Source organism: Aquarana catesbeiana, linkage group LG05 (genome assembly GCF_042186555.1).
Source record: "Aquarana catesbeiana isolate 2022-GZ linkage group LG05, ASM4218655v1, whole genome shotgun sequence".
NCBI classification, from domain to species: domain Eukaryota; kingdom Metazoa; phylum Chordata; class Amphibia; order Anura; family Ranidae; genus Aquarana; species Aquarana catesbeiana.
In genome coordinates, this window is record NC_133328.1 from 519,848,618 (window position 1) to 519,872,313 (window position 23,696).

The 23,696-nt window shown below is 45.5% G+C and overlaps 1 protein-coding gene across 1 annotated transcript in view; it reads left to right on the top strand.

Moving 5' to 3' along the window:
- The first annotated feature begins 218 nt into the window (after positions 1 to 218).
- The window catches only part of RAB2A (RAB2A, member RAS oncogene family), a 159,597-nt gene continuing 136,119 nt past the window's right edge, over positions 219 to 23,696 (top strand). Inside the window, exon 1 of the mRNA XM_073631682.1 lies at positions 219 to 372. Within this exon, the coding sequence (XP_073487783.1) occupies positions 327 to 372 (46 nt within the window). The 5' untranslated portion in view covers positions 219 to 326. The remainder of the gene's footprint in view (positions 373 to 23,696) is intronic.

Genomic DNA, 23,696 nt, shown 5'->3' on the forward strand with positions numbered 1-23,696 from the left:
CAGCAGCAGGGGTGTGATTACATGCTTATAGCTCAAGCTAACAGTATAGCTGGGTGATGGTGACAGCAAACCAGAGCACAATAATCACAGCCTATGTTTTGGCGCAATTTTCCATTGGGTAGACTTAGACTAGAGCCTGGCTGAGCGGAGGGGCGTGGTCATTGGTCAACATTACCTGGCTTCTGCCGTATACCAACCTGTTAGGCAACCAGTGCTCAGCGCTGCGCATGCGCGCTCGTTTTAGCTTCCGAGAGGGGCCGTGCACGAGCCCGTGGTTACGTCAGCGCGTCCGCTAGAAGCAGTGACGAGCAGGCAGGAGTCCGGACATGGCGTACGCATATCTCTTCAAATACATCATCATCGGTGATACCGGTAAGAGGAGGATGTGAGCTGCCCGGTGGACTTCGGCGTGGTCAGCCTGAGCTGGCGCTGTGTCTGAGGGCTCCGGTGCGGCGGGGCCGAGCTGCCAGCAGTGCGGGCGGGGCCGGCCGGTCCCTCATTTCCGCAGTGTTGGAGTCGTTGACGTGGTGGGTCGAGTTGTGCCAGGGGCGGGCGGTGGGGACATGGAGGGCCGTGTTGTGTGTCGGCCGGCATTGGTAGTGAGTGGGCGCTCAGTAGAGGAGGAGTGCGGCCTGCCAGCTGGTGACACTACAAGTCCCAGCATGCAGCTCCATCCTCAGCCAGGCCTAGGCAGGGAGACAGCGCCACGGGTTGGAGCACTACAACAGGCAGATGGTGCTCAATGTATTCTGATCGGGGACACTGTACAGGGCCCAACAGTGGGGGGTCACTGATACAACCAGGGGGTGTCCAGCACTGTGGGCTGATCACAGCAATCTGTGTGTGTGTCTTTGTACTACAATAGCACATCAGTATAGGCTGAGCCCATCATACACTACAATCACACCATCTCCATCAGACTCACCATACACTGTACAATCTCCTATTTGCTTACCATACACTCTCTCTCACACACACACACACACACACACACACACAATCTGTACAAACTTTAGATCTACCGATTAGTATGTATTATAATGGCCTGTCTGATTGGAAAGGTTAGGGAGATCCCCATGTTACACTGGTAATTGTATGATCATTTTCTAACCTGTTTGGCCAGTCTCTACCATTAAAGTGCTTCTTCAGCCTGCCTTGTGAAGTGGCTCCACCGCCATCCAGTTGCCTCCATCATGGCGCAGATATTCTCATCAGCTCTGCCCAGCCTTCGGGTCCTAGCAGAGCGCATGCGTCATGGAAATGTGTCCCATAACCTTTCCAATCAGACAGGCCATTATAATACAAAAACCAGGGAAGGTCTCCAGCTTCTGGATACTGGGTACCAGCACATGCCCCACAGGGCTCACCTGGGATCAGCATCCTATGTCACATCTGTGAGTGGTAACTCAGTCACCGGCTCTCTATTCTGCCCCTCTACGCTCACTAGAGTGCCAGGCTGTGGATGGGGAGTAGCTGGCTCAGAAGGTCAGTGGCGTGTTGAGAGTCTGAGCCAGCTGGCGGTCGGGCATCTGGGCAGATCCGACATTGTCAAAATACATCCAGAGCCTTGGTGACAGCTGGCTTTGACCCATTGTTGACTGATTAGGGGTAACAGAAAAAAAGTGCACTTCTGTGACTCACAAGATAAGTATATGACTAAAAGAGCTTTTGCCATAGTGCAAGTGGCACATGATTGGATAGAAATTGAATCAGTTGTTTAGGTTTGTCCTCATAATACTTGGTTTTAGTAATGCTGACTATACGCCGTACAGCGTGATTGGACAATCGCTGTGTAATCTCCTTTCAGATGTAACATTAGGACCTACCTGAACAACTTATGAAAGTTGTACCAACTTAGGCAGGCCCTTGTACTACATAACAGAAAAGAAATACTCTTGCGCACAAGTGAGTTAACCAGGTGGAAGAACGTTCGTAGTGGACAATGCCTCAGGCCTTACTGCCCTCAAGGATAGGGGGTATCCTTGCAGTCAAAAGAGAAATGGGGGGGGGGGGGGTGCACCAACCTTGTGCATTATCCTTTAGATATATTTTATTAAAGGAGTAAATTAAAAACTACTCACAAACATGTGAAAGAAAATCGCAATATAAATAGCCTTCCGATGGCAGTTGGTCTGACAAGTCTCCAGATGGTATTAGAGAAGATTTTGAGGGCCACAGCCGGCTGACGCGTTTCAAAGGGATACCTTCCTCATCCAGAGCCCATCATCTGAAGGCTATTTATATTGCAGTTTTGTTTACATGTTTGTGAGTAGTCCTTGTACTACATGGTTAATGGTGGATCTAAAAAAATTGTACAATCAGATTGTAAATTATATGGGCACCTCTTTTAAGCCCTGTACACACAGGCCGAATGTCGGGTAGGATCGCCTGTACGGGCCATGATCGAAAAAGGTCTGCTGACCGGCTCCCAATTAGTGCTCTCAGCCAATGGCAAGACTGGAGTGTTTTGGTGCGGGGAGGCATCTCCCTGTCGGAACACAATAGAACAGTAGGGGAGATCACTGTACTAACATCAGATTTGGTACAGCAGCTCTGACATGAGCTGTCTGCAGGTTGATTGAAAAAAAACTAGTGTGTACAAGGCCTAAGGGTTGTCGTACACTAAAATCTTATTTGTATAATCTAATTTACCCAAACTATAATACGAGGACAAACCTGTACAATCCAATCAATTTCTATCCATTTGCACCAGCCCTTATATTACATAGTTGTTAGTAGCGCTAAGCCCAGGTTCACACTGAATGCAGGTTGGAAATCGTGCCAGTTCAGCTGAACTCGCAAGATTTCAAACCGGCATTTCAGTCTGACTTTGAGGGCGATTTGAGACATCTGTGTTGGTTTATGCACAGATGTCTATTGAAATCACCCCAGAAGTCGGCAAAAATAGTGCAGGGACTACTTTTGGAAATCGGTGCGTCGCCTCAAAAGTCGGCGTCGCACTGATTCGGATGTTGCCGGTGTTTTATCGATATGTGCCCTCCGTTAAAGTGCCTGCGCAGGATGGAGCCGCACTCCAGTTGATTTCTCGATCAGCTGGGGTGACGTGACCATGGCACATGCGCACATCACAGGAGGCATTTTTCGACAGGGGAATTTCACGGACACAATTGAAAGCTATTCGCAGAGCGGAGGGGGACACCGTAGTTGTTATATTATGCCTCGCTGTTGCAGGGCGGCTTGTGACTGTGAAGGGCGGGTTTTCTCTGTGTTGCAATCTACCCTTAGACACAGGCAACAGGCGCTGATCAAGACACTAAAGCCGCCGTGCAACACTGACAAAAGGCAACCTTGAAAAGACTGAAAACAGCGAGGCACAATATGAGAACTACAGTGTCCCTCCGCTCTGTGAATAGCTTTTAATAGTGTCCGTGACATTCTCTCTCCCGTCAAAATGCCGCCTCTGATATGCGCCATGGTCACATCACTAAATCAGCTGGAGTGCGGCTCTGTCCTGCGCGGGCACTTTTCGACTGAGGGCACACATCGATAGAACACCGGCAATAGGCTCTGATTTGACATGTCAAATCGGCCCGGTGTGAACGAGGGCTAAAGAGATGGTGGATCTTAAACTACACAATCTGCTTGCACAAACACTATGCACTAGCAAAGGCCTGCTTGGAATCAAATTCACTGGATAGTTAAAGGAGTTGTAAAGGCAGAAGTTCTTTTTTTATCTGAATGCATTCAGATAAAAAACCTGTGTGTAGCCCAGCACTCCCCAATTACCTACCTGAGCTCCTTCTCTCTCCAGCGATGTCCATGTTCCCCTCAGCCATCCAGTACACTCCTCCTGATTTGGCTGAGACAGAGCAGCTGCGCTATTGGCTTCTGCGGCTGTCAATCATTCAGTCAATCATTCAGTCAACCAATCGGGAGAGAGGGGGCAGGGCTAGGTCAGGGCTCCATGTCTAAATGGATACACGGAGCTCTGACTCAGCTTGGGTGCCCCCTGTAGCAAGCTGCTGGCTGAGGGGCACTCAAAGGAGGGAGGGGCTAAGAGCAGCAAAGGGGGACCTGAGAAGAGGAGGATCCAGGCTGCTCTGTGCAAAACCAACTGCACAGAGGAGGTAAGTATAACATGTTTGTTATTTAAAAAAAAAACAAAAAAAACAAGCCTTTACAATTACTTTAAGGATGGTCCTTGTATTACAAACATTTGGTGATTCTAAAGAAGATTGTAAAATCTTTGTACATATTGTTATATTAAGTCTTGGTGATATCGGGAACGTTGCATAGTGTGCAGTATCCTGTGTCTGGTAGGCTGCTGGAAAACAGAGCTGTTTTCCCTGCATTAGGCCATGTGTTGTATGAGGTCACATTACGGAGCCCAGGAAGCGTATAGGGAAATACGGCTGGGCTCTGCATTCATGCTGATATAAACACCACAGTGTCCTAAATCAATACTAGAACTGCATCCTCCTCCCCCAGGGACATGGGCTGCTTCCAGGGATACACTGCTGCTGCCTGACCCGATTTACCCCCCTCCCAGCCTACTCTGACCCAGGATTCAGCAAGCAAAGGTCATCCTGGCCCTTCCATCCCACAACCTGCTACAGCTTGGGAGAGATCAGCCACAGGCTAGGCTCCCAGGAAGGATGTATACGCACAGGGGAGCAAGCAGGAACTACAGTAGCATAGAGGGGGGGGTGGAGAGGAGCTCCTAAAGCTGGCCAGGTACCTCTCCTCACCCTGACAACAATGAGGAGCCTGGGGGAGGAGAGGGATTGGTGGGTCAAGTGAGCAGAGATGAGGGGAGTGCTAAATTGAGTGAGCAGAAGCTACACCAGCCACACCTTGCCCTGTGATGGTTCCTCAAACAGCTCTACATCCCAGGCCTGGGAAGACAACCACCACCAGTAATGACAACTGAGGTCAGCCACAGACAGGGTTCTCGGCTACCGCCTGCCGAGCCAAAAGCAGAGGTAGAGAAAAGGTAGCCCAGCCACCTGGCGCCTTGCCTGACTGACAGCCGGTGAGGCTTGTCACAGGCATGGATCCTGCTGCCTGTGCAACCAACGCTTGAAATGCAGGGCGGGCCGTGCTTGGGGGGGGGGGCCATAAGAAGATGGCCAGTAGGGTTGACGGAGAAGGGACTTGACGAGAGATTCCCGGCGATTGGCATGCGTCACGGCAAATTGTTTGGCGACTCTGGCAAGCTATGCTCACGATTGGTGCCAGCAGTAAATGGACTGACAAAAGCCCAGGCACCAGGATGCAATTTCTAATGGCAATTGTAACCTGGCACCTGGGATTTGTCAAGCCCCGCTTACACTAATATATGTTATGTGCCATGCACCGTATATAGGTTGTATGTTGATTCTGGCTGTGAAAGGCCAGTCTCTTCTGCACATTTAGTAATGTGGCTTTGGTAAAAGAGCAGCAGGCTGCTGGTCAGCAGAAACAATGCTGATTGTAGTCCTTGTGAATGGGTCCTTTAATCTTTTGAGAGCCACGGGTTCTTTGTCTGGTCCAGTGTAAGTGATATGTGGTGATCCAGCTGCTGAGCAACTACAGGTTACATCCTGTTTTTTTTCAGCCTGGGGGAATGTTGAGGCATGCTTATTAAAAGGTCTTTTTCTGACCATGTTTCACCCATTTTTTTGGGTGTAGCACTCATATTCTCTAACCCGCCTACCCTTGGACCTCACCTGAATTACAGTGTGGTTCTTCCTGCAATGTCCTGCTTTGCATTCAAATTTTGTGTGAATGTGCATAGCTCCACCTACACAGCCATGTCATTTGTTCAGATCTGTTAACAGACACCTGTGAATGGAAAGACTACAAGGCTCATTTGCCGACGGAAACTCTGATCTAAATTAAACACAATGATGTCATCACACTTGTAGGTTTTTTTTTTTTTAACAAACATGTTATATGTACCTGCTCTGTGCAATGGTTCTGCATAGTGCAGCCCCGAGCCTCCTCTTCTTGAGTCCCCCACTGGCGCTCCTGGCCCCTGCTGAGTGCTCCCATTACAAGCTGCTTGCTATGGAGGCACTGATGCATGCTCGCTCCCGAGCTGGTTCTTTGTGTCCATAAGACATGGGCTTGATCCAGTGCTGTGCCCAGCTGAGATCTCCTCTCCACACAGAAACTGACAGGCAGCAGTGGGAGTCATTGATGCCTGCTGCCGTCAGCGAGGAGGGGGCAGGTGTGAGCTGCGCTGTGTGTGTCAATAGACGCACACAGTCTGGCTCAGGGATTAGCCTGCATGAGTGCCCTCATAGTAAGCGGCATGTTGTAGGCACACTCAGAAAAGGAGTCTATAGCTCCGGTGGTGCAACCCAGAAGAGATTTAGGGCTGCTGTGTGCAATACAATTGCACAGAGCAGGTAAGTATAACGTATGTTATTTTAGGAAAAAAAAAAGCCTTTAGATTAGAACCACATTAAGGCTTTTTCAGCTTGCAGTTATATGATAATTGAAAGATGAATTCTCATTGGTGGTTATGCCATCATTCGGTTTAAAAAAAACAGTCACTTCCTGCACTAATAAGTCTTTCAAGGTGAGGAATAACAGATGTCAGATAAAATGATGGTGTGAAAGGTATATATGGTATCCCAGAACTAGGTGGAAGCTGCCTTCTTCAGATGAAGTAATCCAAAAGGAACTACAAGAAAAACAGAAATGGAAGACATGCACACCTAGTACATTACCAGAGATAATTTAATAAGAAATTTAGTATAAAAGTGGGCACTCACAAAATGCAACTGACAAAAGGCCATAAACACAGTGCATAGACATGCACAGAACACGGTACAGCTAATGCGTTTCGCTGGCGCAACCCCTTTCTCAGAGCTCACACAACAGGAACGTGCTACATGGAAAATTGTATCTGGTCATGTAAGTGGGGGAGGGTCAGATAGTGGTGGTAGCAGATGTTGTGTATGTTTCTTAGGATTTGAGAGTGACTGTTGTTGTCCTACTCAGTAGCGGAACTACCAGGGTCGCAGCAGTCGCACTTGCGACTGGGCCCGGCATTCTGGCACTGTGGGAGGGGCCCCAAGCTGGCAAGAACAACAGCATGGACGCTGAGTGAAGAGCCCACTCCCGGGCGCTCTTAATCTGTGAGGTGAGAAGGGGGGAGGCGAGGGACACACATGGAGCTTCTGCATCTTCTCCTGCCTGACAGCAGAGATTGTTATTCTCAGTCGTTTGCACGAAGTGCCAATCCCTCAACACTGCGCAGTTCCAGTCACTCCAACTTTCCAACTTTGCCTTATCTCTCTTTCTTCCTGCAACTAGTAATCACTCCCCTCCAGCCCTCAGCATGTTCTCTTTGTGTCACTTTGCCTTCTTCTTTGGTCCCATTTGATTCGCTCATCTTCTCCAGCAGTCTGCATCTCTCTCTACCTGGTCTGCACAATCATGCAGTAAGTTAGCAGCAATCCTCCTAAACTTTTTTTTCCTGTTACCTTTATCCCTTCTCTTCTCCTATCTTCTGAATCCCCCATAAATCTGCACTACACACATCCCTGCAGCAGCCCCCCCCCCCCCCCCCAGTGCTGGACATTCCACACTCCCATATATCTGACACCCTTTCCATGCCAGTTTACTCCTCTAAGTGTACTGTCCCTATACTGTAGCCTTAGCACGTTCTCTGCACTCCTTCAAGAACACATACTCTTACTACTTAGACCCCCACATATTCACTATTTTCTTATCGCTAAGGCCCTTTTTCCATGGGGCGGGCTCTGCCAGAAGTCCACCTGCTCAGCGGGTGATCTCTCCGCTGATCCCGCCTGAGCAGGCAGATGGCTGGTCTGTGTCCAATCCACTTACGCAGAGTGGCCACAGACACAGCTTCTTCTCGATAGGCAGTCGGATGTAAATGGACCGTCTGTCCGTTTACACCCGACTGCCATGTAATCCCATCCACCAGATGAATGGGTAACTGATCCCCATCCGTCTGTTTTTAGCAGATCAGATTGGATGTAGGCAGATGTGAACAGGCACATGTCTGTTTACACCCGCCACTTCATAAGAGGAGAATGGAGGGTCCAGTTGGGTCTGCCTGAAAAACTGACAGTTTGACCCAATCAGTCCACTCATGTGAGAGGGGCCAAATAGTGGACTCACATCAGTGTGCTGCGGTTTGGGCGCAGTGTGATTGTATGAAAAGTTTACATGCGTTTTCACGAAGGTACATCGAATTCCTACATGCTGCATATTTGCTGTACTTTCAGAAAACACGCTGCCTATTAGAATTCAATAGGAGCGCAGCTGCATGTAAAGCACACATACAATCCCGCTACGGCCAAACTGCAGCACATCGATGTGAGCCCACTATAAGGCTAGGTTCACACCTTTGCATGTCAGGAATGTGCACAAAATTGTGGCGTTCCTTACACACACAGAAACACACTGGCCTTTAGTAGACACACAGCAGTGCCATTGTTAATGGCACCCCGACACATCTGCTAACCCATGCATTTTTACACGCACCAAACCACATGGAGCCACATGGTATCTGTCTCAAAAGTGAACTATCAGGGGTCTGTTTAGAGCCCTGATGTTTCACCGAATGGCTGTTAAACATGTAAAAAAAAGTCAATATAAAATTCTGTTTAAAAAATGTAAAAAAATAAGAGCTTGATTTGGTCTATGAAGAGCAATTTACATTGAGCTTGCTCTTCATAGATCATTTGATAGGCAGTAAGGAAGTGTTGTATTGCCACTGCACTGCCTGCTTTAACCCTTTCAATTCTGCACTAGCATGCCCTAACCATGTGCATTGCACGCAGTTGCAGGGCGCTTGCAGAGCAGCACCATTCACTTGAATGGGTCAGGTTCAGCAGGGAGTAAAATTCATACTGCATGCCACAGGGGTCAGTGGGAAGTGCCCTGGGCCCGGAGGGAAGGGCCCCTGGACCTATGGAAAGGGGGGGAGGGCGGGGGGGCCCTTCATGGTTTCTTGCACCAGGGCCCTGAAGGTTCTAGTTACGCCTCTGGTCCTACCCCATGAGTTTTCATTTCAGCAGTAACAGGGCAGAAATTCAGGTACCCCATAAAAATATTGCCAAACCCAGCGTCGCATACCATGTATTGGGTACTCTTAGAATACATGTTATCAGTTGTCTGTGTGCCTTATTGTGTGAGGCTCACCGTACATGTCAGAAATCTCACTGTATAATCAGTAAAACATCTAAACTGGTGTACGCTCACATAAAAAGGAATGGCAAGAAGGGCCCACATAGCGTAATACCATTTTTTAAAAGAGTAACATAAAATCGGTTACACTTGCTTTAAAAAAGGCACAAAATGCCAAATTGGAAGTTGCACACTGGCGTGCGTTTCACCATCCGGATATGACAACACCGTTAGTCTCCGCTCAATGCATTAAAACATCCCCCCTACCCCCCAGGAGGTCTTGTCAGCCTCCTGAAGATGCCCTATGGGAGGGGCAAAATGCGTTAGAGTAGACTTATGGTAACATCATATCCGGTCAGTGGGGCACTGGTGTGCGACTTTTGATTCCGCATTTTGTGCAACCAATTTTGTGTTACTTGTATAAAAATGGTATTACGCCGTAGGTCCTTCTTGCCATTCCTTTTTCATGTGAGAGTGCACCAGCCTGAATCTTGTCACAGCAGAGGTGATGCATGCAGCTGCCGCTCACCCAGGTTCTCCTGTCCCACTGGGAGGCCCGAGCAACCAGCCAGCACGTCCGCCGGCTAGCCAAAGACTCGAACAAAGCTGATGCTTAGTTCGGGTCTCGGATCTAGTAATCATTTCCCAGATTACTGGCATCTTAACCACTTGCCCACCGTCGACCGTCATATGACATCCTTGACTTTGTGCGGGTGTATCTGAATGATGCCTGCAGCTATAATAGGCATTCAGATATCGGCATTTTCAGACGGCGATTCCCTACACCATAGGAACAATCGTAGCGGCTGATCAATTTATCATGGAGGGTTCCCTCACCAGAAGATCTCATTTTATAGGACCTAGTAGGGTAACTTTTTGGTGCTGTTTATTGACCATAAACTTTACTGAAAACTGCTGAGAAAGAACATGGTTCTGCCTTGATGTTCTATATGAGAAGTCTCCAGTAAAGTTTCTTGTGGGCGATACCAGCAATGTGCCACCCTCAAACTTTGACTGGCATACAATTGTAGTATTTTGATAATTATAAACAGATGTCCAGAGCACCCAAACATCCCCTTTACATCAGATGTCAAGAACCCCACCCTCCCTTACCTCACAGTGCACCCCCTTACCTTGTGCTGCTGCCAGGAAGAAGCTCAGGGTGGACCTGGGAAGTAGAAAGTGCAGGGTCTGGAGGAGGATTAGCGACTTTTTTCTAAAGGCATCCTAAATTATATGGCCAGCAAAGCCTTATGGTAAACCAGGGTATGGGCATTCAAGTATATTCATATACTTAACAGAAATTGAGCTTTATAACATGCCCTCGCTGGTCTTTGAAGTGGCAAACACTGTGAAACAATTTAGGCTACACCCTGCCTACATTTACCATAGCTGCAGGAAAATGTGGTAAATTTGCTGGCCAGTGGTCAAAACGTTCCTATCCTGAACGTGATTTTTCCGTGTGTTAGCAAAATCGTACATGTCATCACAACTACTTTGTGCATCCAGGTGAATTATACCTTGTTGGCGGTGGGTGTGTCTGTGTCCTTCTTTTTTTTTTTTTTTTTTTTTTTTTTTTTTTTATTTCGTAACTAAAACAGACACTAACTGATGCTAATTTAAAAAAAATCCAAACACTAACCAAACCTTGAGAGATATATATCTATATATATATCTATCTCTATATATTCTCTCTCTCAAGGTTTGGTTAGTGTTTGGATTTTTTTATACGCCACTAAATACGGTATATATATACCGTATTTAGTGGTGTATAACATGCGCCCCATGTTTAGGAGGGCATTTTAAGGAAAAAAACTTTTAGGAGGGAAGTTTAAGGAAAAAAACTTACATTTAAATGCTCATCAGTGTTCATCTGCAGCCTTGTCCATTATTGCAGAATGAACAGTGTACATTTGCTGCCTTGCCCAGTGCAGCCTTGCTCAGTGTCGTGTGCTGTTTGCAACATTTGTTTAAATTTGCCGCCGAGCCTGTGTACTCTGGTTGTCACGCCGCCTCGCCTCCCTGCTGTTTCAGAGAGGAGCGAGCGCTGGCGAAAAAGACCGAGCCGAGTGTACTGTGTACTCGGCTCCGCTCGCAGTCCCGCCATTGGACCTATGTTATGTCCATCATAGGAGCTGGGCGGGACTGCGAGCCGAGTACACAGTACACTCGGCTCGGTCTTTTTCGGCAGCACTCGCTCCTCTATCCTCTCTGAAACAGCAGGGAGGTGGGGCGGTGTGACAGCGAGCACTCGGCTCGGTCTTTTTTCAGTGGCACTCTGTCTTTTTTGGCTCGGACAGTGGGGATCGGCGTATAACCCACGATTTTCCCCTGATTTTAAGGGGGGGAAATGCTTGTTATACGCCGATTTTTATATATATATTTATTAATTAGGGGTGCAACGGATCAAAAAACTCATGGTTCGGATCGTTCCTCGGATCAGGAGTCACAGTTCGGATCATTTTCGGATCAACAAAAAAAAATCTCCCCCACTGTAATATCCACAATCTCCCTATTGGCAGGGTATGGCAGGGCATTGCAGAGTATTGTCAGGGCATTGCAGAGTATTGTCAGTAGGGCTGAAACAACTAATCGATTAATCGACAACTAATCGATTATGAAATTAATCGATTACTATTTTCATAATCGATTAATCGGCCAGTAAAATAGTGGGGTTAAAAAAATAAAATGAGCCCTTTATAGTACAAAAAGAGCAAATCGCTACTGTAAATATTACTTTCACCGTTCTACAGTAAAAAAAATGAACCCCTTACAGTTGCGATTATTTGCTTTTTTTGTACTATAAAGGGCTCATTTTAGTTTCTTTTAACCCCATTATGTTACTAAACGTCTTAGACCTGGTTCACATCTATGTGTTTTTTGGTGCTTTTTGCAGAAACACACTACAGTTAATTTAACATGGTTTCCTATGGGACACGTTCACATCTATGCTTTTTTTCAGCCGCTGCGTATTTGGAAAGGGTTAAGGACTTTTTTTTTTTCTTAATGCAAAATGGTGCTTTTTAGGTTCAATATACTTCAATGGAGAAGCTGCAGAAAAGCATGTAATGCGTTTTTGCAGCAATTTGTATTTTTTAATCTGCCCAACAACAAATTGGCCAAAAAACAGTATTTCTCTTCTAATAGTGTATACAGTATATCTCCTCTAATAGTGAATATACAGTATATCTCTTCTGTCTGTTTATTCTCAGAGTGGATTCAATATTTTGCTCCCTAACCATATAGTTGGTTGTTTATATTTACCACTGCATAGAGATATTTAAGAATGAATTGCCCATGGGGCTTTAAAACAGCAATGCACATAATGAAAGGAAGTTCTTAATAGATGTATAAAAAGTTTTATCCAATATCATGGTTTGAAGTACAGTATAGAGAATCATCTGGTACAATAACACACATCTTATTCCCCAGTGCAGTAACAAACACATATTAATACACATAATTAGGTTACATAATGTTACATAAATAGCAAGCCCCGACGCGTTTTGACCTGTATATGGTCTCTTCAGGGGGACAGTTGGATCTAAAAAAGAATTACATAAATTAAATTCAAATAGATAAATATATATATTATTGTGCATCACTTGGATTAAACCAAGATAATGAGTCTTTACCGCTAAATGGTGGAATGGGTGTTCTCTAGTCCAGGATATGTGCTGAGGGCCAATGGAAACACCGGAGGGCTCGGGGGGCCACCCTCACTCTCCCAGGAGAGCCAGCCTCAAGGGGCTTACAAGGAGCCACACTTAGCGCGCCCCCCGGGAGGGGGGGGGGAGGGGAGATGAGGGGGAGGAGCCCACACCTGCAACAGAAACCCAAGAATAGCCATGTATTAGTTAGAGGAAGTTTGATAATTAGCTTGGTAATGTACTGAGTGTTTCCAATTTGTCTATGTGGAGACTGGCGTTGGATAGGATTTTTACTATGTAAATATATTGAAATGTTAATTCCATTCCATGAATGTAATCGATAAGATTTAATGATCGTGTGATCCAACAATGCAGTGGTATGGTAGGTCTATTATACTGTTGTAATGGATAGGTAAATAAGAAGGATAAAATGGGTGAAAAAGAGGGAAAAAGATGTGTGTGTGTGTGGAAAAAAAAAAAAAACACAGCAACAACGATGGCCTAAATGGAGAGGAGTGCATTGTGTGGTGGAGAATGGTGTGAATGAGGTGGTGCATGGTGTGGTAACATGACATGGTGCTTGCTTGATGCCTACTATGTGAAAACAAAAATGAAAAGTGAACTAAAAAAGTGAAAAGCCAATCAAAATGTGAAAGTGTGTATGTAGGATGGTGGAGAGTGCTGTGTGGAATGAAGGTGAAATAACAAAGTTTACCTTATCAGTTGTATAAATCGTGTAGGCTGAAGGTAATGTTGGACTTGTTGATAGGTTCAATGTGATAAGCTTGGTGGCGATCATGCAAAAATAAGGGCTCTGGTGTAGAAAGAACCTGGCAGCAGTAGCATTCATCCTGGCCTGTAGGAGATCATGATCTAACTATCAGGCCTCCAGTCTCCCTTTATATCCAAATTCAGGCAAATGGGATAATTGTGTGTGTGTGTGTGTGTGTGTGTGTGTTTATGTGTTACATTGGTGGGAAGGGGTTGAAGTGGATCTTCAGTCAGAAAATGAAGTCCTGCTAGATTACTTCAGCAGGTATAGCTGTCTTGCCCACTGTTAATTTTGACAGCAAATTTTGTTTTAGTCAGTCTTTTGACTAAAATGGCATTTTAGATTTAGTCATGATTTAGTCATCTGAATTGTTTTTCTACTAAAATCTCGTACATATTGGTCTAACTAAAATGTAATGGGTTTAGTTTAAATTGTAATGCATTAGTTAAACATTTCTCTAGAATTTCCAAACTCATTATATACTCCTGGAGTAAAAATCGAATAAGATGTTCTTTTTGGTATTTGGGTTTGAACACGCACTACAGACAGATTTAGCCGTTATAACGTCTTTATAAATAAAATCAAGTTTCATGAACAAAAATATCGCTTTTTGACAAACGGAAGTACAACTTTAAAATACGAAAAAAGTAAACTCTATTGGCTATAATGCCATATTACCTGAATATGTTACCAATATTAAGGCCAAAAATATAAGAAAAGCTTTTATATATATATATATATATATATATATATATATATATATATATATATATATATATATATATATATATATATATATATACACATATACATTTTTTTTTTTTTTTTTTTTTTTTTCTTCAGCTTAGTAAAATGCCCCCTACTTATTTGTGTGCAGTAGTGGATTAGTGCAATACATTTTTAATCTTTTATGTGCTATTTATTATAGGCTCTAGATGGAATTGTGTTGCCAACTTAAATGGCCAGCAGAGTAGTGTCAGTTTACGACATTATGCATTAAGATAAAAAGCTATCTGTGTGCAGCAGCCCCCCAATACTTACCTGAGCCCCCTCACTGTCCAGCTATGTCCATGAGTGACTCAGCTATCTGAGATTCTCCCTCCTGATTGGCTGTCGCAGTCAGTCACCTAGCCAATCGGGGGAGAGGGGGCAGGGCTCCGTATCTGAACGGATACAGGAAATTGTGACTTGGCTCGGGTGCCCCCATAGCAGGCTACTTGCTGTGGGGGCACTGAACAGGAGGGAGGGGCCAGGAGCAGAGAAGAGGGACCCGAGAAGAGGAGGATCAGGCTGCTCTGTGAAAATCCACTGCAACAAAGCGTGTAAGTATAACATGTTTGTTTTTATAGGGAAAAAAAAAACAAGACTTTACAATCCCTTTAAAGGGCTTGTAAACCCTTGTGTTTTTTCACCTTTAATGCATTCTATTAATTAAGGTGAAAAACCTTCCGTAGTGCAGCAGAGCCCCCTTTTACCTATCTGAACCCGATCATTCCATCGACTGGGATGAGCATAGCAGCTCCAGGTGCTGTCTCGGGTCCTCATTGGATAGATTGATAGCAGCACAGCCATTGGCTTCCGCTGCTGTCGATTAAATCCAGTGACACGGGGGGCGGGGCCGAGTCCTGTCTGTGTCAATGGACGCAGCAGCAGGACTCTGGAGCACGCCCACTTGGGTGTCCTCTTGGAATGCGGGTCTCTGAGGGGGCACTTGATGCTGGGAGGAGCCAGGAGCGCTGCTGGGGGACTCCAGAAGAGGAGGATCGGGGCCATTGTGCAAAACCCTTGCACAGAGGAGGCAAGTATGACATGTTTTAAAAAACAAAGCTTTACAACCCCTTTGAGTATGAGGAAACCTAATCACTGCAGTAATAAGAGAGGGACATGGATGGCACAGAGGAACAAAAACCAGAATAGTCTATATACATCTAACACAGGTGTAGGCAACCATTTGAGCACAATGTGCCAAAAAATATTTTCAAAGAAATTGAAAGTGCCTATTTTATAACAAAAAATGTCAACTTCACACACTCAATCACGACAAGGATTTTTTATAAAGTAAATGCTGTAAACTACTTGAGTAGTAGTGAAAAATTAACATCCTGCATTCCCGCCTCAGTTCAGCCCTAATTCCTGCAACTCCACACCTCCAGATCACTGTCCCCCCTGCAAATCTGTTTCACCACTATAACCCCCTACTCATCCTCCCCACCACCGTACCCCCATGCTCTTCTGTCTCACCACTGAACCATCTTCTCTGCCCCACCTCTGTTTCCTCTGCTCATCTGTCCGTCCAATGTACCTCCTTTCTTCATCCGCCCTACCTCTGTACCCCCTGCTCTTCTGCCCAACCACTGTAACCCCCCCTGCTCATCTATGATATGTGTGATAAGCAGAGGTGAGACGCATCTTCCTGTCCTGGCATAATCATCCTGCTGATCCATCTCTTGCATCCAGTCTACGTGCTTGTATGTGATGTCACATACAAGCATATGGAATGGATGCGCAATGATGAGCTCAGGTCAGGGGTATTTTCTGAAAGCAGTGGGCCTGTGTGCATAAGTTGGGCCCCCGCAGCTGAAAAAAAGTGCAAAAGATTGATGTGATTTTTTTTTTTTTTTTTCCATTGTGCTGAATACTTGCTCTGGCTTAAAGGGACATCGAGTGCAGGGATTCAGTAGTAAGTGACGCAAAGATTTAGGAATAATTTCAACAAAATTCCCAGAAGCTCAACAGTAATTCCACAAACTGTCACTTGATTGTGGATTTCTCAATCACAGTGCAATCCCTTCTTTCTGAGATTGGTAGTGGCAACCAAGTGAGTCATCTTCCTCCAGATGGTGAACGGGGCTAGCAGGACTGTGAGTGGCTTTAGCAGTGGCCAATGACAGTCCTCCTGGATACAGGGACCGAATCTCTTCCCCATCACAAAAGCTGACGATCACAGCTACAGCACGGTTAGAGAACCAATCAATGTTTCCCATATTTTACAATGTGTGGGGGCGCAGTGCCTCCCCTTCAGTGCAGGTGTGATGTGGGGAATTCTGAAATTGGAATGCATTAATGTCTCACTGACACTTCCCTGCGCTGCTGGGGAGGGAGTCGATTGCCAGCAAAAGAGGCTTTGAGTGTCGGGGGTGGCCTACCCCTGATCTAACAGCTTAGACTGCTTTTATAGCAAAACTTCTTGGCTTCAGTGTTATTGGCAAGTTGTTTTATTTTACATTGTATGCCATCATTGTCATCGCAACAAACCTATTGACAAATTTCTATCCAGAAAAACCTTCATACCATTTCACTATCTTCTCAGAAAATACTGAAATGTGTGCATAGATGTTGCTTGTTTGATTTTAACATCATGGTCCCACTTTGTCATTCCATGTGTTTCTGCTAACAAATAAGATACAAAACATTCATAACATCTTATCTTGGAAACTGAAATGTGTGAATAGCTGCTGCTTGAAGTGAGTGTTTTGCTTAAGTAGTGCGCCTAATAATCACATGAATGAGAATTGTGTAAGAGGTCATGTATGAAGATGAGGCTTACAGATGCAACAAATTGTCACGGAAGAGTGGTGAGCAGGAAATCCTCAAGTAGTTGTGTGCCTTGTGGCTGTAGAAATCAGCTTTTCAATGTTCCCTCTTTAGCTCAATATGCTATGTGATCCAAATGTTTTCTTTTCTTTTTCTATTTTTTTGTTTAAAGCCATTAAATTAGCAATCTTGTCTTAAACCAAAACTTCACTCTTGGTCAACATTGACTATTTTTAATCCTTGTGCTGCTAGCATTAGTAAATGATAAATTTAGGAATGTATACCATATTTACACTTTTTTTTTTTTTTTTTTTTTTTTTTATTGTTCTACATCTCAGAAGTCATGAGAAGGACTTTTCACAGCTAATCACACCCTGCTGCCTGTATACCTAAACTAAGGGCAGATGGATTTCAGGAAGTAAATGCTACATGAATTGTCTGCCCTTACTCAAGATGGTCATAGCCAGAAATGCTAGGGGGTGTTCTTCAAAGTGATTTCTCAGCAAAATAAAGTGTGGAGACTTGGATGGATGTATGGTTTGCTTACTTGCTTACTTACTTTGCTTACTTGCTTACTTACTTGGATGGATGTATTGTTTGCTTTGAAAATTAAAAATGTGTAGTGTTGACACAGTTCCTCCTGGAAGTGATGCCCGGTGTCCATGTCCTCCTCCTGCAGACCCAGCTACATTGGGATTGCACACTGTAAAGAGAGAAGTGGGTGCCATGCCACATGCTGACTGGCACCCAACTAACAAGCCCCCAAACAACCACGCAAAGCCTGACACGGATGCAACTGGAAATGGATGCCCAGCAAAACGTGCCTGGGGTAGAAAGAGAATGGACAGCATCACTAGTACTAAACGTCTCCAGATATGGAAGGGGAAAACAAGCACCCTACCACTAAAGAGGAGGGAGTGGAATCTCCGTGATTTCACTATACCTAGTTGTCTTCCTGGATCCTCTTGAGACATATCCTTATTGGGATTTAAAAGGGTTCCAATCTCCTCCAGCAGCTTAAACGCAAAAAAAGGACGTGTCTGCCTGGAGGACCGGCTTTTCAATCCTAATCTGGCAATGTGATACCTGTCCTGAGGGAGGCGCTCCATATCTCAGAGGCTGTCCTGGAAGACAACGGGGGGGGGGGGGTTATTTTGTTCAAATCTTCAAAAAAAAAAAACTAAATTAAATATAGCTTCTTATGATCCCTCCCCACCACCACCTAGTTTAAAACTTCTTCCAACTTTTTGTTAATCTTCTCTAACGGAGCTGCACCCCTCCGCCTTATTTAGGTTCAGTCCGTCCCTGCTATCGAGCTGGTAACCAACCGAAAAGTCAGCCCAGTTCTCCATGAACCCAAATCCCTCCTTCCTTTACCGGTTTTTCAGCCACTTATTAAGTTCCCTAAGCTCCTGCAGCCTCTCTGGTGTGGCTCGAGGTACAGGCAGTATTTCTGAGAATATTGCCTTGGAGGTCCCTTTTCTTTTAATATACCCTCTTTAGTCCTTGAAATAATTTTTAGGGCACTCCCATCGTCGTCCTAACTTTGGTCATTGATACCAGGTTTGTCCATGCGATCTGCGGTGTGCCGAACCTTAGCGCTCTCCTACCACCAATATCTGCCTGTCCTTTCCTTTAAACTTGTCTCCATCTTCACTGAAGGCGTTGTTCCCCCTAGCAGCTATGGGAGTCGCTCTGCTTCAGCAATTAAACTCCTGTACTGACATCCGCAACATCATACAACTTGGCATATTTATTGAGATGTATCAGCTTAGGACTGGCATCTCTAACGCTTTTCCTACCCAGTCTGTCGCCCAAATACCCTGCTCTGGTGCCTGCACCTCTGTCTCCCCTCACCTCTATACTGTCCCCTGCCAGCACCTGATGATGGGTATTGGGTCCAATATGGGTCCAAATTCCCTTTCAGGTTGACAATGCTTCCGTGTTCACCAGCTGCTTTCTTAGATGCAGGATCTGGGTTTCCAAGGAAACCACTTGCTTACATTTTGCACTGCAGTATTCACCCTCATATGGTTGTTCAAGGAATGCATACATGGCACATGATGTGCACCGAGTCACAACACCATTCCTATTTCACATGGTACCTGCTATTGTAATGGGGATAATCCAGGAAATATTACATTTATATTTTACACAAATTCATGTTAATCTTCCTCCCTGACTCTGATTTTATTTTGAGCACTAGGTGTTCCCTACCTGTTTGGCATCTCCCGCTTCCTTATCACACGGCACCCGTCGTCCTCTCCTCCTGCCCCTTGATCAGACGACCCCCCAGCGTCTTCTCCCTGTTCTCACTCACTGATCCTTCCTCCCTGTTTCAGCTCACTGACTACAGTGCCTGTGGCATTCACTCCACCTTTCTCTGTCTCATGGACCTTGGCATCCTCTCCCTTTGCTCCCGCTCACACAGCCTCCAGCATCTGCTTCCAATGCTCCTGCTTGCCAATTACCTCTGTACTCACAACGTCTGTTACTCCACGTCCTCACAGCCCTTATTATGCACAATGCCCCAATGTACTCAGTTTCTTACAGGAACCAAAAATAAAAATGTAGGGGCATGTTTTTAGAGAGAAAACTTTATGGCAAAATTTTGGCTACTTCCTGGACAAACACTTCAACCAATTAAATTTATTATTATTTATATATTGTGTAGAATAAAATGATCTAAATTTTTTTGAGGTCACCCCTTTACTCCAAGGGCTTAATCCAAATTTCTCCAATGTCATACCCAATCCTCTGGTGAAATTGCCATGACTCAGCTGACCTAGTCTGTCACAGGTGGGCCATAATATATATAATTTCAAATCGTGTTTACAGCCTTTATTCATAAATTAGTTGGAACAGACAGAATCTAAAATTCGCTTCTATCCTCGGCTTGTTCAGTTAAGCTTTGAAAATGAAAGAAGCTAATTGGTTGCAATACACATCTGCTAGCTGCTCCATGGAAGATTTGGCTGCTCAATGACCAGGCAATTTTTTGTGATACGGCACTGCATCACTTTAATTGACAATTGTGCAGTCGTGCGACGCTGTACCCAAACAAAATTAACGTCTTTTTTTTTTTCCCCCCACAAGTAGAGCTTTCTTTGGTATTTGATCATCTCTGTGGTTTTTATTTTTTGCGCTATAAACAAAAGAGCGCGACAATTTTGGGAAAAAACAATATTTTGTACTTTTTTCTTAAATATCCCCTATTATTTTTTTAAAAAGCTAATTTTTTCCTCAGTTTAAGCCGCCATGTACTCTTCTACATATTTTTGGTAATAAAAATCGCAATAAGCGTATATTGATTGGTTTGCGCAAAAGTTATAGCATCTACACAATAGGGGAAAGATTTATGGCATTTTTATTTATTTTGTTTTTTTTTTTTTTGTTTTTTGTTTTTTTATCGGGACTGCGACATTATGGAGGACAGATCGGATACTTTACACATTTTTGGGACCATTGACGATTACACAGCGATCATTGCTATATAAAATGCACTGATTACTGTGTAAATGTCACTGGCAGGGAAGGGGTTAACTGTGTTCCCTTGTGTGTGTGTGTATTCATTCTAACTGTAGGGGGATGGGAGTGACTGGAGGAAATGACAGATCGTTGCTGCTAGCCAGTAGGAACTTACGATCTGTCTTTCCTCACAGAACAGGGATTTGTGTGTGTACACACACACACACACACACACACACACACACACACACACACACACACACACACACACTTCCCTGTTCTGGCTCTCGTGCCCGCCGGACATCATGGCCACGCACATCGGCACCCTCACAGTGCAGCGTGCGTGTGCCTGCTATTCCGCTTAAAGGAACCAATGTACAGCTATGATGGTTGGCGGGATCGTGCTGACCCGCCGCAGTATAATGATGGCGGCTGGTCAGCAAGCGGTTAAAGGCTAAGTTCACCCTTCTTTTTTTTTTTTCCTAAATTCCTGCTCCCCTATGCACCAATACAGCATTCATGTACTTTTCTCATTCGTTCATTAACAGAGACAGCACTTATTCAGAACCATAGGGTTTTATTGACCCCTACAGGAGTAGGACACTAGGCAGAAAAAAGACTTGGCTACGCCCATGGGCAGTCCTAGGTGATATACACCCCCCCTCTCTGTTAAAGGCCTTCAGTTTTTTTTCTGCCTAGTCAGGAGTAAGGACCTAGTTCCCTGCTGGGATCTCGAGTCCTGGCAAATTTTTATTTTTTTGTTTTGCACCGTCTCTTCCTGGGTTGGATGGTCCCTGGTAGCCCCCATTTCCCCCTCCCTCCTCTATATGGGGTAGTTTGGTACCATGATGTATCCTGGGGGATGGGGTTGAGTACTGGTGGGCAGGGGGTGCGCACCGCGAGGTGCAGTGCTTACCGGTGCCTGGATCTCCTCTCACACTCTCTCTCGCTCTCCTGGGGTCTGTGTCAGCCTCGTGTAGCACGGCCATTTTGCCGCAGCCGGCGTCTTTTCCCCCTAGTGCTTGCTGACTTCTTGTGGCCAAGATTTAATGTTTTTTGTACTCAGGCGGCGTTTTTAGCAGGCGGAGGCTCCTTCCTTTAACCCGGTGCTGACTTCTGTGTTACCTCTTCCTCGGACGCCACGTGTGTGCAGGTCTACACGCGAGGCAGCAAGCGCTACGCTGGTGGGGTCCCTTCCGCTCTGCTGCGAGGTGTTCTGGTACCGCTACTGGCGGGGGGGGGTGTCCCTTTGCAGTGGTCACTCTTGGTGTGGGGGGGAGGTCTCTTCTTCCCCTATGGCGCATGTTTCCCCACCTGACCCCCTATCAGAGGCTGCAGGTCCCTCTTGGTCCCAGTCATCCGTTGACGCACTGACGGCGGCCCTGGAGTCCTTTGGGTCCTGGGTGGAGGTGGCTTTTGGGCAGCGGACTAGCAAAAAGTGTCCCCCGCCTTCCCCTGCTTCATCTGTCTCGTCAGATCCTAAATCTGATTCGGCTGCCATGGTTGGGCCCACCCTGCGGGGTCTGTGACCGTACTCCTAGATTTTTTCTGACAGTAAGGATGATTTCTCTGCCCTGGTGGACGCTCTGATTGCATCTGTGCGGGAAACTTTAAAAATGGAGGGTGGAGGTGTGGGTTCCTTTTGGTACTCACAAGCCGTCTCGCGCGGCAAAAGTGTTCCCTTATCCCTATCCCTTTTTTGACAAGTTTGTCTATAAGGAATGGGAGCGTCCAAAACTTCCCTTTGCGGTCCCAAAGTGCTTTGCTGTGCGTTTTATCCTTTTGAAGAGCGTCTTCTCAAGAAGTGGACGACTCCACCTGTGGTGGATCCTCCGGTCTCTCGATTGAACAAAGCCACCATGATTCCGGTTGAAGATTCTCTGGCTTTTAAAGATCCGGCTGACAGGAAGGCAGAGTCTCTGAGGCGCACTATGTTCATCGCTTCAGCCGGTCCTGGCCATTGCCTTGGTGTTTCAAACGCTGACACAGTGGGTGAAGCTGTTGCGCCATGACCTGGAGGGTGATCAGTTTCCTCCTACCTTCGCTGAATTGGCAGACCAGCTGGTCCAGGGGCTGCAATTTGTCTGAGATGCCTCTTTGGATGCAGCTACCTTGCTTTGTAAGCTGTCTGTTTCAGCGGTAGTGCTTTGGCGGGTATTGTGGCTGAAGTGTTGGACTGCGGACCAGGCTTCCTAAAAAAAAAAAAAAAAAAAAAAAGCCCTAGCTGATCTGGCTTTTCAAGGCGAAAGGGGTAGGAGCCACGTCGCACCAAAAATCGCAGTAAAAAACACCAAGCTCCGGTCTTAAAAAAAAAAAAAAAAAAAAAAAGTTCTGAAGCTTCTTTGGGGCGATTGCTGCGTGTAGAGCAGCACATTCAGGTGGATGGGCTACCCTATGTGTGATGAGTGGTAATGCTCCAAAACACCTCCCACTCCCCAAAAAAACCGTATATGTTCCCGCTATGCAGAGATGTGAATGGGGCTTGGCAGAGTGTTTCTGTCCACTCCCTCCTATGTACTTGTATAAAGATGGCCATACACTATGCAATCAGATCGTGTATTTAGTGAGAAGGGTGATCACTGATTGCATTTCATTTAAAAAAAACGTGCACCTGGGAATGGGAGGGTGAATGATGCAGGGTGTGTACTAATGAGGTCAGTTGGTCCACTCCTTCCTGTGTCATGACCTACAGTCTGTAAGTACCTAAGACAGAAGCAATAGATAACGTTTGGAATCATTGATGTAGGACAGTAAGGTACATGTCTGTAAGTTTTATGGAAAGCTTTGATATTTTTGCAAAAAAAGTTCATGAATGCTATATTGGTGCATATTGGAGCTGGAATTTAAAAAAAAAAAAAAAAAAAAAAAAAAAAGGTAAACTTAGCCTTTAATCTAATTTTAAACAGTAAATTTTGATTAGTGTTGTATATTTTGCTTTTATGTACAGGAACTCTCCTTGATTAGCTCATAATGCCGATTACAGTAAACTCACGTGAGCAAATTTTTAAAATTGCCCTCATTAAAGTATAACTAAAGACAGAGCTTTTTGTTTTATTTTGGAGAGAGTGGAGTGGGAGTGGGTCGCGGGTCCCGCGGACTCGATCGCCGCGGGCATACCCGCGATCGCCTCACGGAGAGGACGAATGGGGAGATGCCGTTGT